Source organism: Theobroma cacao, chromosome 9 (assembly GCF_000208745.1).
Source record: "Theobroma cacao cultivar B97-61/B2 chromosome 9, Criollo_cocoa_genome_V2, whole genome shotgun sequence".
NCBI lineage: Eukaryota > Viridiplantae > Streptophyta > Magnoliopsida > Malvales > Malvaceae > Theobroma > Theobroma cacao.
The window spans coordinates 29,815,991-29,842,268 of record NC_030858.1 but is presented as its reverse complement, the minus strand read 5'-3'; the positions used below and the strand labels follow the sequence as shown (position 1 = coordinate 29,842,268).

General features: G+C 31.9%; 1 protein-coding gene and 1 pseudogene across 2 annotated transcripts; both read left to right on the top strand.

Annotated features, from left to right (window-relative positions):
* LOC18589883 lies at nt 9,440-11,578 on the top strand (annotated as a pseudogene).
* Nucleotides 22,448-24,485, top strand: LOC18589881 (caffeic acid 3-O-methyltransferase). 2 transcript variants are annotated; one of them, XM_018127045.1, is made up of 4 exons: nt 22,448-22,930; nt 23,240-23,550; nt 23,776-23,840; nt 24,010-24,485. In XM_018127045.1, the coding sequence occupies exons 1-4, from the start codon at nt 22,500-22,502 to the stop codon at nt 24,304-24,306; spliced, it is 1,104 nt and encodes a 367-aa protein (XP_017982534.1). In that variant the 5' UTR covers nt 22,448-22,499; the 3' UTR covers nt 24,307-24,485. The 2 variants fall into 2 exon arrangements, with proteins under 2 accessions (XP_017982534.1, XP_017982533.1); XM_018127044.1 differs by having other exon boundaries at nt 23,773-23,840.

Below are 26,278 nucleotides of genomic sequence, written 5' to 3'. Positions count from 1 at the left end.
GCTGACCCTCCAAATGAAGAATTCTGAAATTTTCAAGCCTTTTAATAGGCTTAATAAAATATTATTATTTTATTTACCTTTTGAATATTTTATTATTTTATTTTTTTCTAGCCATCTTTTTGACTTTTTTTTTCTACCACTCAATCCTCTTCACTTATCCATATCTTTCATGAAATTTCTAGACTTTTCCAAAGTTTTGGTGGAGCAAATTTTTAAAAATTACACTTTTACTCCCGTAAAGTGAAAAATTACATTTTTGCCTCAAAAACTGAAAAATTGTCCATTGACATATTTTTCATCCCTTATACTCATACCATTCTCCAATTTGTCAAATATGATCTAAATTCTCTCAAAATCTCAAATTTTGTTTACGGGTGGAAAAATTACGATTTTTGCCTCTACACTCCGAAATAATTAAAATTAACCTTTTTCACTGCCAAACCCTCAAATTATACTCCAATAAGTTTAATATAATCAACCTTAATCAAACGGGATTAAAAAAAATTCCATATTCGCCCTCAGGTGGCAAATTACCATTTTTGCCCCTAGAATACTTAAAGTCCAAATTAACTCCATATCGGACCTCAAACTCTGGATCCTCATTTTAAATAAATCCATGGATTTTAGTTTTCTCAAATTCATCATCGATTCTCTTTTTAAACTAGTTCAAGACTTATTTAATTGAATCGTACCATTAGGGGCAATACAGTCATTTAACTTGTTTTTCGGGGCAATTCAATATACAAACATGCTATCCAAAGCATGTGATTGATATATCACAGATAATTTAGCGTCGGGTGTTATAGTTAATCTCGTGAAAAATCAATTTTCTTTTGTCTTGGCCTACATCAACTCGGTCTAATTTTACAAAAACAGAAGTCAATTCTCTTAGTATTCCACTTGCAGCAGCCATTGTTGAAATGAAATAAAACTTTAAGATTGTTACAGCACTAAACTGGAAAAACTGAGAAATTGGCTTCAAGGTGTGCATCAATGTCACTGTCTTTAAACTTTTATCCATTTGTATTGTGCAAAAGAGTTACCGACGTATAAATATCGAAAATATAATGAAGCTCAGTGATTGACGGCATTTTGCATTGACAAAATGATTCTATTAAGCACTTACTGGAGTATAACAAGATTATCAAACTTCTATACTATTTTTCTACAGGAAAATAATATAGAAGACTTGGAGAATGTTTGAGAAAGGAAGGAAAGATTTTCTTATTTTTTTATGTATCTTCTGTTGGTAAAAAAAGGCCCTTTTTATAAACTTAGATGCTTGTTCCCGACAGACACTGTTTGTGTCTGTTTCAAACAATTGCTTTTATTGATCTTTTCCGACAAACGTGACTTTATTTTATTTTTAACAGATATAAATTTTTATTTTTTAACAATCATAATTTTTTTTATTCTAATATCTTTTTTTTGAAAATATCCAACAACTATCTTGCTAGGCCAAAACCATATATATATATATATATATATATATATATATATACATGTATATAATAATAATGATAATAATAATAATAATAATAATAATAAATAATAAAAGTTACATAACCATGCTTAATTTGACCATCCTCACCTTTTCTGACGGCCACTTGGGAGGTGCGTTATTTGTGTTGATATCTTGCTGGGCCCCAAAAAAGTTGACGGGCATATCAATGCATTTGGGTAGTGCATTATGGGATATACCTACTATGAAAATATTTAAATTTTACGAGTGGTTTACAAGTTTTCACATGTGCATAAAAGTATAATTAAAAAATATTAGAAAATTAAAATGATAATTAAGTGGACACATAAAGATTATAAATTCTACACATTTGGGTAATGCGTTATGGGATATAGCTGCTATGAAAATATTTAAATTTTACAAGTGGTTTACAAGTTCTGCCATGTGCATTAAAGTATAATTAAAACATGTTAGAAAATTAAAATGATAATTAAGTGAACACATAAAGATTATAAATTCTACACATTTGGGTAGTGCATTCTGGGATATACCTACTATGAAAATATTTAAATTTTACAAGTGGTTTACAAGTTCTCACATGTTTATTAAAGTATAATTAAAAAAATTAGAAAATTAAAATGATAATTAAGTGAAAACATACAGATTATAAATTCTACACATTTGGGTAGTGCATTATGGAATATACCTACTATGAAAATATTTAAATTTTACAAATGGTTTACAAGTTCTCACATGTCTATTAAAGTATAATTAAAAAATATTAGAAAATTAAAATGATAATTAAGTGAACACATAAAGATTATAAATTCTACACATTTAACATACAGTTTTTATATTGGATTTATATTTGACAGAATATAAAATATGAACCCTATTAATGAGATGACAAAATTTGATAAGCCAATAGTATATAGAAGCTATACACGGTCACTGTATCAAATATAAAATTTTTTATTTAATTAATTATTATAAATTTTTTAATATTTAATTTTAAATTATTAATGATTTTTTATTTTATCTCATTAATGAGGTAGCACATTTTAGTGAGTTGACAGCGTATAAAAACTATACACAATTAATGGATCAAATATATATATATTCTAGCTAAAAACACTTTCCATGTCTCCTTAAAGGAAGAGCTTTTTTCTTACAAATAAAGGTACCCATGTAAGCTAGAAATTCTGTCCACATAAAATTTGTGTACCAAATAATCTTAATTAACTAGATATAACCCCGTGCTCTGTTGCAGGTTAATTAAAATTTTTTAAATATCAATTTTGAAATTGAAATATTAAGAAATAAGTAAAAAAATCTGTTTTAAGTCTGGGTAAAATGTTGTTTATTTACATACATAAATTGCCCAAAACTTGAGGTATGTTCAAGCTCCAAGTGCTATACTCTTCTATTCATTCCAAGCTTACCATGGCAATATATGATGCACCTCCAGCAATGCAATACAGCAGGATGCAAGAACTGGAGATGAGGTTAGCTCCTTAATTTGGCACATGCTTCGGATTAAACACCTCAAATGGTTAAGGAATCATGAAATTAATCTAAAAATCACAAATGAGATAATGTGCTGAAAAAAATTACCTTAACACAGTCTCCTACAGCATAAGCATCCTCATCAAAAGTAAAGTAGCTATGAGCCAACATTTTAATTTGTTAAGAAATTTTTGGCTTCCACGTCCCATTATTATCAGAAAATTTCCAGAGGTAGCCTAGATTCTGTATTGCTAGCTTGAGTATCTCGTGCTGCATTAGCTTTTAAGTTGTTAATTACCTGTCCCAACATAAAGTCTCTGATTAGCAAATTCTCCAAAGGAAAGTGAAAGTGCAAATCCTAATAGTGAATACTTGAAAAATATAAAGTATGATGCCAAGAATTCAAGTCTTACTTCTAATTCTACATCTTTGATTATAGGAAGTTTGAAAGCTAGAAGCAGTTTTGATTTTACCCTAAATTATAAATTAATCCAAGAATATTTCAAGATAACTCATAACAATCATTGTAAGAAAAGTTTTGGCATTTAGCAGGAGGATTGCTTATAGTTATAAAGAAAAGAACACAATCACAATATTGGAAGGTAAATGACCTCACCAAACATCGAAAAAATAACTCGAATACTTCTTTCAAGCCAGTTCTTCAAAACATCAAGAATTGTTCCCTTGCACATTACTAGGTTAAGTCGAATCTAATAAAGTTGGAGGTGCAAATTTATACAACAAAAAGAGACATTTATACTTCTTTTTCAAACTTATATAGAGTCCCTGAATACGTTTTAAGATGCTTCATAGTTGTGGCAAGTTTCACTTACAGTTGGAATATAGACAACTGAGAGCAGCTTATTTGATTTATTCAGAGCTTAGTTTATAAGAAGTCAAAAACCACAAAAAGAAAGTATAATTTGTTTCAAAATATTGCAAGAAAGTATTAACATACTTGAGTCTTGGAAGCGATTTCGGGATCTAGAAAAGTCTTTACAGTGTTTCATAGCACTCTAAATGCAGGTTCACCATCGATGATAAACATTCGCTTAGACTTTGCACCTTCGATGCAAAATAACAGATTACAGCAAAATACAGATTACAGCAAAATAACAGATATATAAGCATTCATCAACCAAAGAAAACAATACAGATTACAGCAAAATAGACAGTTAATGAAAACAACAATCAACCCGATAATAATCATCAAGTAACATAAAAACATTTTTTTATTTCATTAGCACCTTCGATGAAACAAAATAAAATAAAAAACAGCAATACCTAATGAACCTCGAAAGCAATAGCAAATAAAAGATACAAACAATGCCCACCACAAATAGCAACGCATCAAGCCATCTGACATAACATCATATACTACAAACCCCACATTTCCTGTAAAATATATAAACTCATGTTAGATAGTTTTGATATCAAAGAAATTATTATATTGAATACATTACTGGATGAAAAAATAATACAAAAATATTAACAAAGGATAATACATAATAAATTTATGAATTGAAGTGAAATAACTAATATTTGATTTAGATGTTGATGCACAATTGTGTAATATATAACACTTTGTTTGCATCCTTCAATAAAAGAATGAGTATTTGAATCATTAATTAAAAGAGTATGATCAAATAAATATATAACAATGTAAAGAAATGAAAAAACATATTTATTACAAAGCTTGCAAAATTTCTTCATAAACAATGTTTTCAGTGTATGGTATAGAAGAATTATTTTTAGATTGTGTCGTAACGTGCGGGTTCAGGAATTTGATCGCTAGATGCGGTGATTTGGATGTCGTTATTAATTTTTTTTATCTAGGTATGATTGATCATCTATTGATTCGATTCCAATCGATAAGGTCTTAAATTAACTTGAGGTCTATCTAAAGAACGATAACTGGTTTATGGGCTTTAGAGTGAGTTCGGTAGTACAATTACACATAGGAAAGGATTAACACCCCTGTGCTAATATTATTTTTAGTCTTGATTTTACATGTCTAATTTACAGTCTTGATTTCTAATTTATTATTACAATTTTTATGTATTATTATTATATATATTTTTAAACGAACTAAAGTTGATTTTTCAGTTTTACGAATGCACATCATGCAATTATGATGTCATGATTTACCAATTTTAAATGATGGGAAGTGAAAACCTTGTATCGAAAAAATCATTCGTAGACCATCCAATTCTTTGGTGAGGTCTAGAAGTTTTCTCCACCTAGGAATACCCTCAAAAGAACTCATCTCTATAAGTCCCTTGAGAAACTCCTATCATCGAAATTCTTGTCCCATTAACAAAATATACGTGTTGTATGCAATGCCAAAATAAAATTATGAATGATGTCATATAAGCGCATTTATAAATATAATTTTGTTGATTACAATTTTTATATATTTAATAGTTTAATATAATTAAATAATTCATTTATTTTTTTACTATCTGTCTTTTAAAGAAACATTTTATTTAAATATATGTATTTATAAATATAATTTTGTTGATTTATATAACAATATATTTAATATTTTAATGTAACTAAATACCTAATTGACTTTTACGATATATCTTTTTTTAAGAAACATTCTATTTGAATAGATAATTTTTAATTAATATTATGGGTTAATATTATTTTATTTTATTGAACTATTTTTTATTGAATAAACAACTAATCTTTTATTGACAATCATTGTTTAAATTAATTAATAATCATATCAATTTTAATTTTAAATGGAACATTATGTGAATTTATTTCTTTATGAATTTAAGGTAATTGCTTGAATAAATGGAATATTGGAATATAAAATTAGGATTTATCTCGACACTTCGAAAAAAAACCTAATTGAATTCCGTTCTTATGAAAGTCATCCCGAGAATAGCAACTCTTTGTCTTTTTGGATGAAATTCCGTCATTGATATTAGTCCAAAGCAATCATTCTATTTTATATTTATAATTTTATATTATATCATTTTTTTTTATTTTCTATATGTACCTATATACATTTGTGTAGCTAAATGTTTCATTCTCTTACCTACCTACCCTATTTTTATTTATTATTAAATAATATTTTTTATAATTTTCTTCCATTTATTTATGAATGATTCAACATAACTAACATTCAACATGAATGATATTGTTACATGATTAAAATTAAGCCTTAACCAATCCTAATTGGTGCTTATCCCAATATAACATACTATTGGCTCAACTTTCTAATGTCCCAAGTGGAGTCACCAAGCTATCATAACATGGTGAGTCTTAGAACTCAATAGTTTGACTTAAAAAGGAGTCGCTATCAATATTTTTTGTTTAGGTGCGATTGACAATCCAAATGAATCTAATTTTTTATGAGGTCCTAGTCTTGACTTAGGCTCATTAATAATAGATTCTAGTCTACGAAGTAGATTAGGTTCGGAAGTCTTTTACATGTGAGGAAGGTGTTAGTACCCCACAACATCCATTTACTTGGTACCTTATCAGTTATGTGTCTTTTAAGTCTTATTAAATCTAGTTCAATACTTAATTCTATTTCTTTTCTATTTTTATTTTATTAATTTTTCAAAATAAATAAAAATTCCTGATACTAAATTTTTTTTAAAATCTCCCAAGCCCATGGTAAAATTTTGGAAAATTCTCTCACTTAGAAATTCTCAAGAAGTCACTTTTGGTTTTCTTGAAATTTCATCATTAGAGTTTATTTATTTATTTCTTTAATTTTATCTTTAATTTTATTTCTTTTTTATTTTTATTTTATTAGTTTTTCAAAATAAATAAAATTTCTTGATATTGAAAATTTCCTAAAATCTCCCAAACGCTTATGATAAAATTTTGAAAAATTCTCACCTAAAAATTCCCAAAAAACCACTTTTGGATTTTTTGAGATTTCATCATTGGAGAATGTATTTATTTAATTATATAATTTTATCTTTTTTAAAAAATTTATGTAAATCGTTTTATATTGATAATTTTCCAAAATCTCCAAACGCTTATAGTAGAATTTTGAAATATTCTCACCTAGAAATTTCCAAGAAGCCACTTTTGGTTTTCTTAAAATTTCATCATTGGGGATTTTACATAAATTATATGAACTTCTATTTTTTAAAGACTAATAAATAAATAAATAATAAAATCATGTAAAAAGAAACTTACCTAATTGTTTTGAAAAACCCAAAATGAAAACCAAACTACAAATCCAAATACCACGCATGAACTACTAGGAATGAGGAGCACTTCTCTAAACCTTATTCAAGAAACTAGAACACTCTTTTTTTTTTATTTCTCCCTTTAATCAAAATAGTTTCTAAGCATACGAAATTGATTCTTCTAGATCAAAAAGAAATTCAAATCTAAGTGTACGTTTGGTTCGCAAAATGGAATAAATGAGTAATAGAATCGTTATTATGTAGGAATAGAATAAGGAATAAATAGCTATTATATAGTTTGGTTCATGAGAATGGAATAAGATAGAAATTAGTATTATGATTTATTCCAATGATCGGTTGACAAGAATAGTTTTATGAATAATTAAGGAAAAAGTGATAAATGATAAAAATACCTTTTATTAAAATTAAAGAATTTATTTTGTTAAAGGATAAAGATATTCCAAGTAATAAAATCAAAATACCTTTTACTATAATTAAATAATATTTTCACCAAAATACAAATATATTTTTATTATAATTTAATAATATTTTGTATTAGGATATAATTAAACCTTTATTATAATTAAATAATATTTAATATTAAAAGACAAAATATATTCTTCATTAAATTTAAATAATACTAATTAAATAATATTCTTTGTTACATTTATTATACTCAAATAATAATATTAAATAATATTTTTTATAATATTTATTATAGTTAAATAATATTAATATATTAAATAATATTTAATTTTTTTTTTTGAAAATGAAGTAAAAAATTGTGTGTTCCGTGCTTTAGAAATAGAAGGAGTGAGGAAAAGAGAGAAAAAAATAGGTTTAGTATTATTTTATATGATAATTTTTTAAATTGTAAAAGGGGATTTTTGTCTAATCAACTTCTTTTCTTATATTCAACAATTCATAATAACCATTACCAAGGGAGTATTGGAAATGACTATTCCGACTAAATGCAATTTTATCTCAGAAATGAGAATAGCGGAGGAATCGCTATTCTGTTCCCTCCAACCAAGCACACTTTAAGAACCCAAGAACTCAAGAACTATTTTTTTTTCTCTATATTCACCTTTCAGTTTCTGTGTTTTTTTGACACTGATGGTCAATTATATTTATAACCAATGTGTTATATTCCTTTTTGAATTGGTTTCTTGAGTTTTAATTCAACCTAACTTAATCTCTTTTCAGATTTCCCATTCATTTAAGATTAGGATTGCTGTACATGTATCCTTATCCTTTTCATATGTCGAGCATTTGGCTCATTGGTTGATGTATAATCAATAAGGTTCGAATCCCCCCTCCCCCACTTAAAAAAAAATCTTTATCCTTTTCATATTTATCTCTTTTTATTTATATCTTATTATTTATTATCTTTTTCAAAATTCAATAAACAACCCAGACAATATGGGATATCTACATCTTTGACGCTGCTTAATTATATTCTTGATTTAGTGTTATGTTTCCAAGTATAATGCTTGATCTCCTTGACCTAAGGTGTTATAGTTCCAATTATAACGCTTGATGTCTTTGATATGTCGTGATATCTATTTGATATCCACTGCTTAATTAATTATCCTTGATTTGTAATGCTATAATTTCAAGCAAAATGCCCAATATCCTTAATATGAAGTTCTATGGTTTCAAGCCCAATATCAACTACTATTACTTTTAAATAATTGTTTAGTCACAAAGCTTTATGTTTTATTGTATATTATCACTATTTTTTTTATTTATGCTTAGAGTACAAACAAAACATTAACACACTACTTCAAAAGACGTAAAACAGTACATCTTTTGTGGAGCTTTGTCAAAATCTTATACTTAATTTTATTTATAGACATTGCTTTTTGTAATCAAACTAAACAATCAATATACAACATTACAAATTGTCATAACATTGTTTTACATTTTTTACTATTGATTATAACATTTTATATATGTAATTTTTAATATATTGATTGACTTTAATTCTTATTTAAAAAAATTATAAAATAAAAAACATAATAAACACAATTATCACTACATATATTATTGTATCACGTGCAGATAGGCACATTTCAATTCTCAAACACTGTAATGGAATGGCCTTGGCAGTGGCCTACATAAACCTGGTTCCGGCGTAACTTTTGGCGCCAAGCAAAATCACGCAGCCTGTCTTTTCATTGGCCACTCTCTCAATTATCTTTTGTTGCTTTTGGAGGAAAGTGTGCACTGGCATTAGGCCACTAGCTATCATAGTCATTCCAAACTTACGGTGAGAGTCGCCCTCCATTTTTATCTGTCACCCTTCACAATTCCCCAGATCCAACTTAATTTCAGTGAGAGAAAAAAAAAAGAAGCTTTGCAGTCCAATGGAATCCTCGGCGGAGCAGAATCAAGAAAGCTTTTCATATGCCATTCAGATTGTCACCTCTAATGCGCTGCCCATGTCTATGCATGCAGCCATTCAGCTTCAACTCTTTGAGATTATAGCCAAAGCGGGTCCAGATGCCAAGCTCTCCCCAAAGGAGATAGCAGCCCAGTTACGTACCAAGAATCCAGACGCGCCGTCGATGATGGACCGCCTACTTAGAGTTTTAGCCAGCCATAATATTGTTGGTTGCTCTGTAGCTGATGATGAACAGGGTAACAATCCTCAGAGGCTCTATAGTTTGACGCCTGTTTCCAAATTCTTTGTTCCAAATGAAGATGGTGTATCATTAGGCCCCCTGATGTCCTTGCTTCAGGACAAGGTCTTCCTTGATAGTTGGTGTGTTTCTTCTCTCTCTCTCTCTTCCTTTCTTGACTAGATGAAGCCATTGTTCTTAGTCCTCCATTAACTTCTGCTCTGTTTCTTGTCTACTTGGAACTTTATTGTCCGCAGGGTCAGTTGAGATTCGGAATATATTTTCAATTATTGGCAGCTGAACTTCTAATGTTTTGGTTTTTCAATAGCTAATATGTGCGTATTTCATGTAGCGTGATTCTCAAATAGAGCATTAAAACTTATGGCGAAGAGGGTGAAGTATATATGTAAAATATTACTTTAAATCTATTTTTTATTCAATGCATTGTTGATTCTCATATGTATTAATGTACGGCTAGGTCCCAGCTGAAGGATGCAATTCTGGAAGGAGGAATTCCATTTGACAGAGTCCATGGAACACACGTATTTGAATACCCTGGCAAGGACCCAAGGTTCAATCAAGTTTTCAATACTGCAATGATCAATCACACGACTATAATCGTGAAGAAGATCCTGGAGACTTGCAAGGGTTTTGAGCAGCTCAACCGAGTGGTTGATGTTGGCGGTGGTCTAGGAGTCACTCTCAGCATTATCACTTCCCAAGTACCCCTCTATTAGGGGTATTAATTTTGACTTGCCTCATGTTATACAACATGCCCCGGCCTATCCTGGTAACATCTTACCTCAATCCAGAATGTGAAAGTAAAATGCTTAGCTAATTGTTCCTAATGCATTCCCTTCCTCGTTCGTCCAATTTAACGCAATTGCATTAGTCCTGTGTATTACAAATATGACACCATAAATAGGCAGCGAATCTTGTAATTTTGTGTTTAAAAGAAAGATAACTGAATCGTTTGAAATTGCAAATTGTTTCAAAAACCACTTTTAAGCTTAAATTTGGTTTCTGCATTTTGGGATTTCAGTTAATTTCATCAAATACATTTCATAATTGATACCAAATGGCATGTTTTTTCTACTTGCTTTGGTATATTCTGCCTGTGCACTAACAGGACAATCAACAAAAAATTACAGGCGTTGAACATGTAGGGGGAGATATGTTTAAAAGTGTTCCTAAAGGAGATGCCATTTTCATGAAGGTAAGATATCATTTGTAGACAATTTTTTCCCCTCGTATGCAACTGTGAGTTACAGATTCAATCATCTCTTCACCAAAAATCATCAATTATTAGTCCATTTTCACTTTTGATTATTGCATTCCTTGTTCAATTTTTTTGTTTTTTGCTTCATCAAAAGTTGCAGAAAAGTAGAAGCTGAAATATGAGCTAACAAATTAATGACATAATTAACTTGCAAAAAATTTTGTAGTGGATACTTCATGATTGGAGCGATGAACATTGTTTGAAGCTGTTGAAGAATTGTTACAATGCCATACCAGATGATGGAAAAGTTATAGTGGCTGATGCTGTCCTCCCGATTGTACCCGAGGCTAATGCTTTTGTGAGAGGCACTTCGATGATGGATGTGCTTATGATGACTCATTCTCCAGGAGGGAAGGAACGGACCAAACCAGAATTCGAAGCCTTGGCAACTAAAGCTGGATTCGCTGGCATCAGTTATGAGTGTTCTGTTTGTAACTTCTGGGTCATAGAGTTCTTCAAGTAGTTGGACTCTTATATCATATAAGTGATTTAATAGTATGTATCGAATAAGAAATGTATTGATAGTTTGTATTGAATAAGCCTTGTATTGATGAAGATATATCTATATATATATATATATATATTTAATGTCACTAAACCAGATCCCATATTTAGCAATGCTTCCATGCCTTTGATTGCTTCAAAGGAAATGCCGGTTAGAGCTGTATTGTCCAATTCTTTTGGTTTTGGAGGAGCAAATGCATGTTTGCTTTTTGCTTCCCCCTCCTAGAACAGATTAATGGGTCAAACGTTCTTGTTCTGTGGTATTGGGTGCCGGTTCTTGGGTTGATTGCTTTTGCACCTTTCAGAATCACAAATCCAACATATGAAGATGATGGTTCGGTCATCGTGGCAGAATCTTGTTTATTTTCTTGTTCTATTATTTTATTGGTAAAAGCAAACTTCAGAGAAGAATGTCATCATGTGATTGTGCAGAAATTTTGAGCTTCAGATTCTTTGAGATTGATTATCAGCGAGAGCTACTGCTGCTATAGAGCAGAGAAGATGTCATGATGGTTCTCTTTGGACATGATTTGTAGGATGTATGATATCTTCTGATTAATGGCTTGGAACTGTAAAATCATAAAAGGTACAGAGAACCAAGGGACCTGATCCAAAAGACTTGTGAGATCTTGGGTTGTAGTCAGATGCCTCAGTGACCTGATTGCTCTGCTGGATGCATTCAGGTGTCACTGATCCCTTTTCCCCTATACATTGGTTTTGGGAAGTTTTATTGATAAGACTGAGTTTGAGTAAAGTTTCTAAGTTTGTTTTATTTGGGTCAAGATTGGGCTAATTAGGGCTTAATGGACTAATTAGTTTTTGAGTTCGACGGTTTAAATTATAATAAATTTGATATAATGAAAAAAAAAACAAAAATAATAATAAAAAATCAATAATTACAAAAAAGACAAAATTGAAAAAAAACTTAAAAATATGGAAAAAGAAAAGGAAACAAGGATAAGATCTCTTGTAGATTCGATCCTAAAAAATCTCATAAAAAAAATATAAAAGAACAAAAATATAATGAACAAAAAACAGGAAAGAGAATCGAATAAATATGATTCCTCTTTCCCCTAAGGGTTGGGATTGAAGGGAAGAAAAACCCCTTCCTCTAGCATTAAGTAACACACGCAACAGACTACACAACATGCAAGCCCTAGGAACAAAAAACACACAAAAGGCTAAAGTTTTCGAGTTTGAGGCTTTTGGGGAATTTTGAGTATTTCAGTCGGTAGGAAGTTGGAGAAAAACGAGAGGAAGATAGAATGAGAGTTCTTCGGCGAAGATCGACCACCAGCCAAGGTAGATTTATGCTTTTAACGAGCCTCAAGTTTTTTAGATTTGATTTTGATTAAAGGATAAAGGAGAGAGCAATGTGAAAAGAAATTTTGTGGTGAATCTGACGTTGCGGGATATTAATATATTTCCATCATACTCTCAATTATAAAATTGTTTCTTAAATCGAAATTTATTTCTCTCCATCCTAAAATTGTTTCATAAGTCAAAACTTAATTTTTAATAAACTTGAGACAAATTTAGAATATGTTAAAAAAAACAGATTAAAATAGATGATCGATCACACTTGAAAAAAAAAATAAAAATAATAACAGACTCTCTTTTCCCTTCAACAGTCCAATTATATATATATATATATATATATATATATATATATATAATATAAAACTCAATNAAATAAAAAAATAAAAATAATAACAGACTCTCTTTTCCCTTCAACAGTCCAATTATATATATATATTATATGATATATATATATATATATATTAAACTGTATACAATTTGGAAATGCTTAATATAAGTCATGCAATATTCTGGCCTTCCTTCGTTGGAATGAATATATTTAATTTTTTTAGTCAATAAAATGCTTTAAGAAATTGGATAGTACAGTAATGAAATAACTTGCAAATTTTGTGGTGATGATCATTGTTCGAGCTGTTGAAAATTTGTTGCAAAGTCATTCCAGATAATGGAAAAGTACTTGTGATTGATGCTGTCTTGCCAATTGTTACCGAGACTAATGTGGCTTCAAAAGCCAATTTGGAATTAGACGTGGTGATGACTCAGTATACAGGACGGAAGGAACCGACTAAATCAGAATTTGAGGCCTTGACCACTAAAGTTGGATTTAATTGCATTTTCTTTTGAAAAGCTGAACTTCATTCCAATATGAAATTTGCAAATTACAAAAGACGCAGATCATCTATAACCTCCTTCAAGTGGGAGTCCAGAAGGACCAAACACCACCTGGAGGTAAGAAACCTCCCTTCCCCAAAATCCACAACCTGTACAAAAGGAAACCCCAACCACCCCAAAGCACAGGACAAAATCATAAGAAGCCAAACACATGCCACCAAAAGACTGTACGTCAAAACCGACCACCCTGCACAAGGAACAGTCAGGAACAAACAAGTAAATACAAAGCAACACTAGTCACTCACCTCTGCTTTCATAATTAACTCACAAGAAGTCACTTGTTCTTTGCACCCCAATTTTGGCTAAGTTGTCGACCTCATGGTTAGCTGATCTTGGAATATGTTTGATAACCCATAAAGGTACTCTACTAAGGATATTAGAAATTTGGATGACAACTTTCCTCATTCTCCAAAGTACGTTCTCTAAGTTTAGCACCCAATTAATCATATTGAGAGAGTCACATTCAATACCTAAATTAGTAGAACACCAAATGGAGGCCGCATAAATATTTACAGCCTCCTTAACCGGAAGAAGTTCTCGAGATGAGCATCAGCATACCCAACGGATTTAGAAAATAAGGCTAGAATCGTACCTGCCTCATCACAGAGAATATTCCCCGTGATCCCAACTTCATTGGGATTGTCTTTGGAGGCATCATCCGTGTCAAACTTAAACCAACCCTCTTCTGGTCTAGACCATTCCACAACACCTCTATTTGCTTTCCATACAATTGGGTTTATTCTTGTTATAGAACATCTCACCAAGTCCTCAATTGAAATATTAAGACAAGGCCATTTCACATTAACCCAACAAACCATTCTAACCTTAATTAGTTCAAAAAGTTGGACCCCATCCCATTCCTTGCCCTTAAAAATTACATCATTTCTAATAATACATATGGTCTATATAATAGCATAAAACGCCATTTTCCACATCATGTCATTGTTAATACAACCACCAAAACTCAACCAGCTCTCAAAAAAAGCAAAAGGCTCATAGTGAATTCTCCATTGCAGGTTTTAAAATTACACCACATTTCCCAAATTAACCAAGTGTTTGGACACAAAAAGAAAAGGTGGCATACCGTTATTCTTTCTCTCTACGGCAAAGCAAACACACAGTTGCCACCTCGCTCACTATCCTTTTACTTGCAAGAGCATCTTTGACCGGAGACGACCCTTCAACAACTACCAGACGAAGAGACCTCAACTTTGAAAAAGGCACGGCCCAGCCCATAATTTTCTCCAAACTCCTACCAAAGTACCACTATTGACCAGCACTGATTTGCAAAAACTAGTGGGGATATATCTACTGCTAGCGGTACCTTTCCATATCAGCTTATCAACAAACTCCTTTCCTAGCTCTTGATCTGCAATAAGAGTGTGAGTATTTGGTTAACTCAATTAATTTGGTAATTATTCAACTTAATCAACTTTTTTTAGAATTTTAATTGAACTGATCGAATTTCACCCTTCAATCGTTAACCGTTAACCAAACTTTCTAAATTTATTTAATAAGTTTTCCTGAAAAATTGTTGACATTGTACTTGTTTTATGATTAATATAACTTGTTTTGGAAAAAAAATTAATTAATTTTTATTTTTTTAAATCATAATTTTTTTAAGATTTCAAATATGAAATCTACAAATTATATAGAAGATGGGTTATTAATATATGTAATTGAATTTTATCCTATTTCATCATCGTATGTAATTGAATGGTATAATACTAATATAATTTAATACTTTTTAATGTTTTGCTATATTGTTAGTATAAATTTTTAATATATATTACTATACTATATATTAGTATATATTTTTAATGTATATACTGTACTATAATATTAATATAATATATTGTTAACATATAGTAATATATAGTATATATTACTTTTTAATATATGTTATATTAATATATTAATAAGTATACTCTATAAAGTATATTGTTAAATATTATACTATAGTAACATTACTAAATTATATATAAATTAATTTTTTATTAAAAATTTGAATATAGTTATTAATTACTTGAATTTTATTTTTTGTTTTTTGATTTCTTGATGACTAAATCTGAACCCTTTATTCATATATAAGTATAGAAAATTTGTATGAGTGCATACATGTAAGAAAAAAATTAAATCCAAAGTTGATTAATCGACTTCAAAATTTTTTGATCCAATCGACTCGACTTAATCAACTTATCCAAATTAACTAACTCATAGTAATTGAATTTCATCGATTAATTCGATTAAATTGATTTTGACTAAATTCTGCTTACTCCTGCTTGCATCATATATGAGTGTTTTGTTCATAACTTTTAGGTCATGGAGTCCAAGTAGATCCATTCTTACACCATTTTGAAAAATTAGCTCTTAAGTTTCAAATACTTGGGTTGAGGTTTTGTCTAGCTAGTTAGTGTTGGTATTTTTACACACACAAGTGCATGTGCCGTAACAAGTAATATAGCAATAAGAAAGTATCGTTTCTCAAGGTAGTATGTGTAATAATTGTTGCTAAATACTAACATTAAAACAAACCAATTTTATCCAAGCAAATCAAGATTTAAGAATTAAAATAAATCTTAAACTTAACTATCGAAAATTAAACTAAAGATTGCAAGTAGAATTTAATGAATATTCAATGGACTAAAGTCTAGGATTATGGTTTCATTCAACATTTCACTTGGATTATTATTTCTCTAATTACTTAATTCAATAGGGGGTTTATGCTAGTCCAAAATCCTAATGCTTGTACAATCCTATGTCTAGGTGTTCGTACAATTGCCTAGATTAATTAGGTCCCTATATGTTTATAGAATTTAATTAAACTGGGTTCTTTAGGCACAATTTCTATTTAGACTATATGTGGTATTTAGGCATATGTCTACCCTAGTTACTAATTAGGGCGCTTAATTTTTAAGTGATATGAACACATATTATCCAAACCTAAGTATAATCTAAATTAACTTTGTCAAGCCTTATCTAGATACCACACTCATTCAATTGGTGATCAAGCAATCAATGGTCAATAAATTTCTAATTTGAATAAGCATCAACACACCCATTCAAAATAATTAAAAGAGCAACAATTAATTGAAGTTATATGTATAAATCCACCAAAATCCTAGATAAAAGCTACTTAGCTCATCTTATTTATAGCAAAGTTTAATATACTCTAAATATAAATCATTTCAACAATAAAAGGTAGAGAGAGAAAGAGAAAACAAGTGCAAGAAATGAGCTGTTGTAGCTGATGGAACCCAATCTTTCATGATTTCTCCCCCTTTCCTCTCTTGTAGAAAGCTTCCTTTTCTCCCCAAAACATTTCTCCACCTTCGTTTTTTTGAACAAAAAATCTACCTTTTATACCTCTATTATAGCCATTTGATAAAAAAAATTGAAGGCTGAGATGTTTTAAGTTCGTGTTGGTGCTATGGTGCCAAACCTTCTGTTTACCTTAGTGCTGAGGCTAGTTTGGTGTTGCGGCGCCAAACTTTCTGACTTGTGTGGGGAACATATATTCTTGGCTCTTCAAGTTGCCTAGTGCAGAGCTACTACAGTTTGGCTACTTCTAACGCGATTTTGATCATGTTATAATCTGAACTGGGTGACATGATTACGTGAAAGTTGTAGAACTTCCTCTTAGCTTTCTAATGGTCTAAAAATCACATTGATTGGAATTCTGTAACTCAAGTTATGTCTGAAATATCGTAACATATTTGGTGAAGTCTGCACTTGGCTAATTTGTACAATTCTTTGCCTCTTGACCCTTTCTGTTTTGATAATCTTAAAAACATAAGAACTAATTCAGTTATAGCTAAAAATAGACATTTTTACCATACAAATGAACTAAAATAACTTTTGAAGTAAATTAGCTCAATCAGACAATAATTAATTAAAGAAAAAAAAATTTAGAATTTTTACCTAAATTCAAAGACTTAATCATTTTATCAAACAAAATATAACATGATAACTCTATATAATAGAGTTATCAATTAGCTAGCAAAAGAACAGGAAAGGATAAAATAGAATAATGCTTGTTGTGCAATTACTTTATTATTGTTTAGTTGAAGGCTACAACACATGCTTTCCTAATCCTACTAACCCAAACAGATTCTCATCTAATTATTAAATTTAAATTGAAGTAAAAATTCCTAGCACTAAATTAAGTCGACGACGGCTAGACTTTCCTACCACTAAAGTTCAAATTTACTGAAATTTTCCAACGTACTGACGAAAGCAGCATGCATTTCCCTTTGTCTATTTATTTGTTGATTAAACTTTAGCATTGTTTTGTCCTTACTTAAAGCATGCCCGGCATTTCAATTAAACCCCAGGACTTTCGTCTCCAAATTAATAAAGCACCGTTAATGGACTGGCGTACTCATGTAATTGAGGTGACTTGACTTGACAAGAATCATGCTTCCCGGTTCTGATGAACGAATTTGTTATAATACATAAGTGTCTATAAATAAATTAATCGGGATAGGGATTTGTTTTTTTTATACGAAAATATTTGCGCTTATTATTAAACCAAATTCTTGAGTGTAAGAAAGGACCGATTTAAGCTTTAGAAAATAGTCACTCTCTTCGTCTTTAATTTTTTGTCTATATTTGACTTTCATAAAGATTAAAAATTAAATTTTTAATTTTTTAAAACTATAGTTTTTATATTAAGGAAATCGTAAAAAGTTATTTAAAAACATTCTCTCCCACTCTTCAAAAAAAAAATTCTCTCCCATTCAAATTGAATATTCACATTTTTTTTTATCAAAATCAATTAATTTTGATAATAAGTTTTTATGATATTTTGTGAAATTAAAATTTCTCAAAAAATAAAATTTCTAAAGTTTGCAATTTAAATATTACAAAAGTTATATTTTGAATTTTAATTTACAAACAATATTATAATAAATAGTAGTCTAAATTATTTTTGTTTTGATTTTAAGAAGACTTAACTTAGGATCTTGTATTTTATTTTCACATATTATTTTCTTTTTTAATCTTTCATTATTATCTTTTTACTTTATTTACACTCCAAAGAAGTTTAGGCTTAGAATACTTCCTTATTTACTTTATTTGCGTTACAAGTAAGTTTAGGATAGACTATCTCTATAAATAGTCTCTTTATGTTTCATTGTTAAATTAAACAAGATTTTCTTGATTCCATTCTTGGGACATTTTATTTTTCATGATATTAGAGCAGGTTCCTAACTGAGCTCTTTTCTTTTAAACCATAGCATTGATCTAGTTGTGGTAGAGTGATGTCTTTTCCTCATGATTTGTTCTCTGTCGGTTGCTTCAGCACCATATGTGATTTGTTTTTCGTCGGTTGCTTTGGTGTCGCACATCATTTGTTTTTCGTTAGCTATTTCGGCACTACGTAATTTGTTCTTTGTTGGCTGCTTCGGCGTCATGCATGATTTGTTTTCGTCAACTATTTTGATGCTACACGTGATTTGTTATACCATTGGCTGATCATTGGATGATTATTTTGATATTTTCTAGGGAGGACCACTCTTATATTGTGGTTTACATAATTTGATATGTCTTGCTATGCATGCAATATATTCTGGCGAGTTGGTTATTTTTACACATTTGAGATATAAATGAGTTTACGCTTCAAGGAGTAATTGAGGTAAAATATATGTGGCTCCAATTCTGATTTAATAAGTCTACATCAAACATGGTTTCAAGTTTGCAGTTGTGTGAGCAACTAAGGTAAGGTTTGATATGCATTTGAAATGGAATGATTCTGTGTTTAGAAAAATTAACAAAAGGGATTAAATTCTGATTTGTACATTGTCATGCATTATATATGTTTGAGAATAGCCATTTGCTGTTTAGGAGGGTTTCATGCCAGTTGCGAATGTGCAAAACATCACAATTGATTCTAAATCCCCATTCTATTAGCATCCATCTGATCATCCAGGCTTGATCTTTGTTTCACTTAGAGCTAATTATTTGTACATCTCGCATTGTTCATGTATGGATCGATAGCAAAACTTGATGTCAATTTCGGGGATTTTCAATCTTAGATCTAAAGACTCATGGATGGATCGATAGCAAAACTTGATGTCAATTTCGAAGATTTCTAATCTTAGATCTAAGGATTCATCAATGGATCGATAGAAAAACTAGATATCCATTTCGGGGATTTCCAATCTTGGATCCAATGCTTACTCAAAGATTTTGAAGATTACACCAAGACGATTTGAAAATTACTTACTCGGAGACTTTGAATATTGTATCTGAAGGATTTGAAAATGCTTACTTGGAGATTTTGAAGATTGTACTTGAAAGATTTGAAAATTGCTTACTCGGAGATTTTAAAGATTGTACTTGGAGGATTTGATGAATGGGTTGCAATTCTCATATATGTTGATGATGCCATCATAATAGGGAACAATTTCGATCACATTTATAAGCTGAAACATTATTTGGATGCAAATTTTCACATAAAGGATCTTGGCAAACTAAAGTATTTTCTTGGAATTGAAGTGGTACTTTCTCCGGCAGGTATTGCATTAAGCTAGACATGCGCACGATCGAATACATCCAAAATTGGAAGTGTTCCCAAGACAACCAATGAGGAGTTGTCTTAAACAAACCCACGAAGCTAATGGGGACCTTGAAGAAGACTTGAGGTAGAGAAAGACCACGAGGCAATGAGGGTATTGCTTAAATCAAGTGGGGGAGAATGTCACAGTTCACGAATCCATGACTAGTTCAACTTAATGGAGGGCTCAAACCAGCAATACACACTTGTGCTGCACATGCCATAGAGACACAAATCAAAACCTTCGGGTAACATTACTTGGAGTCCCATCGTCAACTAATGTCAAGCCACCATCAATTAGGGGTTTTTAAACACCCCACACACTTGTAGAGCTAAGTCGCACAGGCAGGGCACACCTAGATGAGCCTTGTAGCACAACATGGATCGATAATCCTGGCACACCAACCTGATGCACCAAGATCGTGCATGAGTAGTAAGAACGTGAGAAGACTGCACACTTGAGTGCCGGTGCATGCGTAAGGAGTGCGCGTAGGTTGTGTTCACCAAGAGCTCGCAGGCTAGAAGTGTGAGTGGACACGACCCTCACGATAGTGGGTCACACAGATTGTACCCTTATGACAAGGGGCTGCATGTAACATAGCCGCTTATACTTGGAACATGCACATGCAGTGCGGCCAGAAAGCAGGCGCATGGGTAGCACATGAAAGGAAAACATGCATGGACTACACATACTCGAGAGCCTCTAGCTCGTGAATCACGCATATTCAATTTGCACCTTGGGAGGGCACGTGCACTATAGGTGCACCTTAAATGGTTGTGCACGAGAGTGTTGTGCACACCTAGACCACATACCCATGGGCTAGACACCAGAGAGTCTCGATCGAAATGTCCGTAAACCTGAAGGCCTCGTACAAGAGAGACACACCCCAGAAGGTCTTATACGAGAACGCCTAACACTCGAAGGCCACACACCCTTGGATTATACATCATTAGGCTACAGACACGTCACATTGAGACATCTCATTTGCAGATTATCTTATCTCATGATCGCTTGTTTCAATGCGCATTTGGGAACTCCATCAATGAAATGTCAAGAATGCCTTTTTGTATGGCAATCTTGAAGAGGAAGTCTACATGAAGATTCCTTAGAGCTTTCCCAAATAGAGGGAGCACCGTGTTTGTCGTCTTTAGAATTCTCCATTAGATTATTCATTATTTACATTTACCTATCAAGGATCTTTTATTGCAAATGAGATTGTTTGGCTTCTTCAACTCCTATTTGATTTGGGAGTATCATATCCATATCCAATTTCTTTATTTTGTGACAGTTGGGTAGTACTACATATTGCAGCTAATTCAGTTTTTCATGAGCACACCAAGCATATTGAAATAAACTACCATTTCAATCATATTTAGTCCAAAATTTTATTACCCTAACTAATTTCATCTCAAAATCAATTGGCAAGCATATTCACCAAAGCACTTGGTCGGGGGCGATTTCAAGCTTTATTGGGCAAGTTGGGCATTTCCAATTTTCATACTCCAACTTGAGAGGAGTAAAAGAGAATTAATTTAGGATCTTTTATTTTATTTGTATAATTATTTCCTTATGTAATCTTTCTTTTTTGTCTTTTTCTTTAACTTGCACTCCAAGAAAGTTTAGAATTAGAATACTACCTTATTTACTTTATTTACATTATAAGTAGGATTAAGATGAATTATCTCTATAAATAGTCTTTTTATATTTTCATTGTTAAATACAATAAGGTTTTCCTGATAGTATTCTTTTGAGACATTTTATTTTTTACAATTGATAAAAATGAAAATGAACATTAATTTGAAATAAAGAAAGTATATAGGAAATAAAAATATTAAATGTTTTAAAAAACATAATTTAAATAAAAATGAGACGGTTGAAATAATGGACAAATCTGAATTATCTCTGAGTAGCTGACGTTTGGGTGAATAGACGGCGTGGTGCCGCTAACTCCAAACGACCACCCTTCTACGGCTCTACGTCATCACTGTGGTTCATTTGTAATTTTTATAGGGAAAATATTGAGGCGCGTGAGTCCGTGATGGGTCCCCTTTATGACCATTCTTTGGAAAATTGTTTTGGCTTTACACTATTTATTGGAAATCCCAGACAACGGGGCATGCACCTTTCAATTCCAATATCGATCTTTTAAGTCTATCACACCAGAGTTTCATCGGGCAGAAAAGCCTGTGCAATTCAATGGGATATTCAGTAGAAACCCAGTTTCATGGCAACAACGACCATTCAGAGCAAGATGAAGAAAGTTTTTCATGTGCCATGCAACTTGTCAATTCCACTGCGTTGCCAATGTCTTTACATGCGGCAATTCAGCTGGAAATCTTTGAGATCATAGCGAAAGCTGGTCCAGATGCCAAGCTATCCCCGCAAGAGATAGGAGCTCACTTACCAACCCAGAACCCAGATGCGCCCATGATGCTGGACAGCATACTTAGACTTCTAGCCAGCCACAGCGTTCTTGCCTGCTCTCTGGCTGTTGTTGAACAGGGTGATTCCCCGCAGAGGCTCTATAGTTTGACGCCTGTGACCAAATTCTTCATTAGAAATGAAGACGGTGTTTCATTGGCTCCTTTGGTGTCCTTGGTTCAGGACAAGATCTTTCTTGATAGCTGGTGTGTTTCCACTTTCTTTTTACCTTTCTCTCTACTTTTCTTGGCTGGATTGAAATAACAATCTAATTTCAGGTACAGAGTTCAAACGGTAACAATATACATATTAATTGAAAGAAAAATACTTCTTTTCAACAATCTGTCCCAACATTTGACATTTCTATCCCAATATAGTTGTCCCAATAATTACATATTATGCCAAAAAAATATAAATAATTAAAAATAAGACAAAAGTGAAAAGGCTAAACTATTCAAGAAATTTTCATCCGCTACAAGTTAGGTGATAATTCCTACATTGGAATTCACTGCTAGGTGCCAACTGAAGGATGCAATTCTTGAAGGAGGAATTCCATTTAACAGGGTCCATGGAACGCACGCGTTTGAATACCCAGGCAAGGACCCAAGGTTCAACAAAATTTTCAATACTGCAATGATGAATCAAACCACTATTGTCATGAAGAAGATCCTGGAGGCCTACAAGGGCTTTGAACACCTCAGCCAATTGGTTGATGTTGGTGGTGGTCTTGGAGTTACCCTTCGCATCATCACTTCCAAATACCCTTCCATTAAGGGGATCAATTTCGACCAGCCCCATGTTATACGACATGCCCCGGCCTACCCTGGTAAGATTTCTGCCTATATATACTCAGCTAATTGTTTGTTCCACACATATCACACCATGAATGGGACCTCATAGAAAAATAATTGAATCGATTGAAGCAGAAATAATCTGCAAAGTTAAATCTCAGTTGACTTAATTGACAATTGATGCTCGATGTCATGCATTGTTTGCTTAATAGGACTTTAAACTGTTTAAATTATACTAACAAGGCAACTCAACATAGCAGGCGTTGAACATGTTGGGGGAGATATGTTTAAAAGTGTTCCTAAAGGAGATACCGTTTTTATGAAGGTGAGTATCGTTTGCAGTTATATTTGTATAATTTTATATATTTTTTATTTCCTTCATAAGCAAAATTGAGTAATGGCTGAATCATTTCTAACCAAAAAAAAAAAAAGTACGAGTAAACCACCCCGCAAATGAGATAATAGATTAATGGTACAGCTTGCAAATTTTGTAGTGGATACTTCATGACTGGAGCGATGATCATTGTTTGAAGCTATTAAAGAACTGTTACAAAGCCATTCCGGATGATGGAAAAGTAATTGTGATTGATTCTGTCCTTCCAGTATTACCCGAGAGTAATGCGGCTTCGAAAGCCAATTCAGAACTAGATGTGGTTATGATGACTCAGAATCCGGGAGGGAAGGAACGGACAAAGCCAGAATTGGAAGCCTTGGCAACTATGGCTGGATTTAGTGGCATCAGATATGAGTGTTTCGTTTGTAACTGTTGGGTCATGGAGTTCTTCAAGTAGTAGGACTCTTACACATATCATTGGCAAAATTAGCATATCTTTAAATTGCAAATGCTGACTTTCAAGCTTTGCCTAGTCTTGCAAAAGGAATAAAATAAATAAATAAATAAAAGAACAGGAGAGTAGCAGGGCATGCTTGCACTCTATATGTAAGTTCCCTGATTTTTGGTGCATTGGAGACGGAAGCTATTGTCACTCATTTTTAATAAAAAGAAATAAATAGTCGTTGAGTGATATCATGATTCAAAGAAAGAGTTGGTAACTTAATTACTATGCAATCTTGGCTTTTTAACTGAATTAACGGTGGCCAGCGACTAGGGTGCATATGCCTTTTGTCAGATCCTTTTCAAGATTGCTAATCCGGTTGTCTCGTTTCTTTGTTCGCTTTAGCCTTTACAAAAAGATGTTTGATCAAAGACAAATTAATTACTGATACAATAATCACGTTCACATCCACCTGAGCAAGTTATAAAGTGATAAAGATATATAGGATGAATTTTGGGGAAAAATCCAAACAAGCTAAACAAACAAATCAACAAATCAATCTACTTGTTAGGATTGGGGGGCGTATGGATTGGATGGAAAGAAAAATATGCACGAGAAAGTAAGAAAAGAGAAAAACGAAGTGAACTTGATATCTTTTCGCACTTACATTAAAGCTCAATCATTCTATTAGAAAATAAAAGAAAATATTTAGTGAACTTAAATTAACAGCACTCTGTTTTTCTTATATAAAAAAAATCATTTCATTAATCGTTTTTCACTTAATTTTTTCATTTCGTTTAATTTTCTCTTTCTTTACCCCAAGAGGTAAAAGAAATCCTATCCTTTCCTTTCTCACTGTCTAACATTTTTTCTTTTCCCTGGACTAAACACAATATCAGTCACAACCTAGAGGCATTGATGCATGCTGTATTCTAAGAAGATAACAATGAAATATTAATTTTCATGAGTATCCGGTTGGGGTTCTTTTCGGTTAGTTGAAAAGCAAAGTAGGCACTCGTCAAACAGTTGATCATGTTAGCCCTATCAGCCAAAGGAGGCATTTACTATGGACGGACTTCCAAGATGTTGCCGGAGTCAATGGAATTAAACATTGACTAGGACTAGCCCATGGAAGTGGGCATGAAAATTCCGATGCTAGTAAGACAATTGTGTATTTAACTAGCACGGAGCGAGGAGACTATGACATGTTAAATTGACATTCATATTCATAAAATAATATCAGGATCCATAGATGAGATTTAGCCACGTCAGGTTCGATCAAGATTTCAATACTACAATTGATATTAAATCAAAGGACAGCTCCGCCAATGTTGGCTCTTTGTTTTCTTTGTCCCCTATTTCCACTTTGATAGTGTATGGTCAATATATACTTTAGTCTTGTTTAGGGGTGGTTTTTCTCCTGCTTGTCACGTGAAGGAAAAGCTGCCCTTGTTTTTGCCGTAACGTGCCGGGGTCGGGGAACCCGACCGTTAGACGTGGTTTACTTGGGGAGTCGCCACCAATCCTTTTTACTTAACTGTGATTGATCACCTATTAAATTGGTTATATTCGACGAAATCCTAAATTGATTTAATTTCGTCAAAAGAACAATAAACTGGTCTACATATTTTATTTAGAGTTGGGTTCAGGAGTACGGTTATGCACAGGAAAGGATTAGCACCCCTGTGACGCTCGTTCCACGAACAGTACCATTTAATTATATATTATCCTAACCCATTAATTTTATTTTTATGCTTCCTTAATCTGATTTATTTAATTCATCTTTGATTCTTTTAACAAGTTAAAATGTTTCATTTGTTTTACGAATTTGACGTGCATGTATTGCAATTGTGAAATGCATGGCATAAAATCGAGATAATGTCAAACGAAAACCTTTTATTGAGCGTGCTTTTCAAATCCGCCTATTATACTGGTGGGATCCGGGAGTGTTCTCTCACCTAGGGAAGTACCCGAAAAATTCACCTTT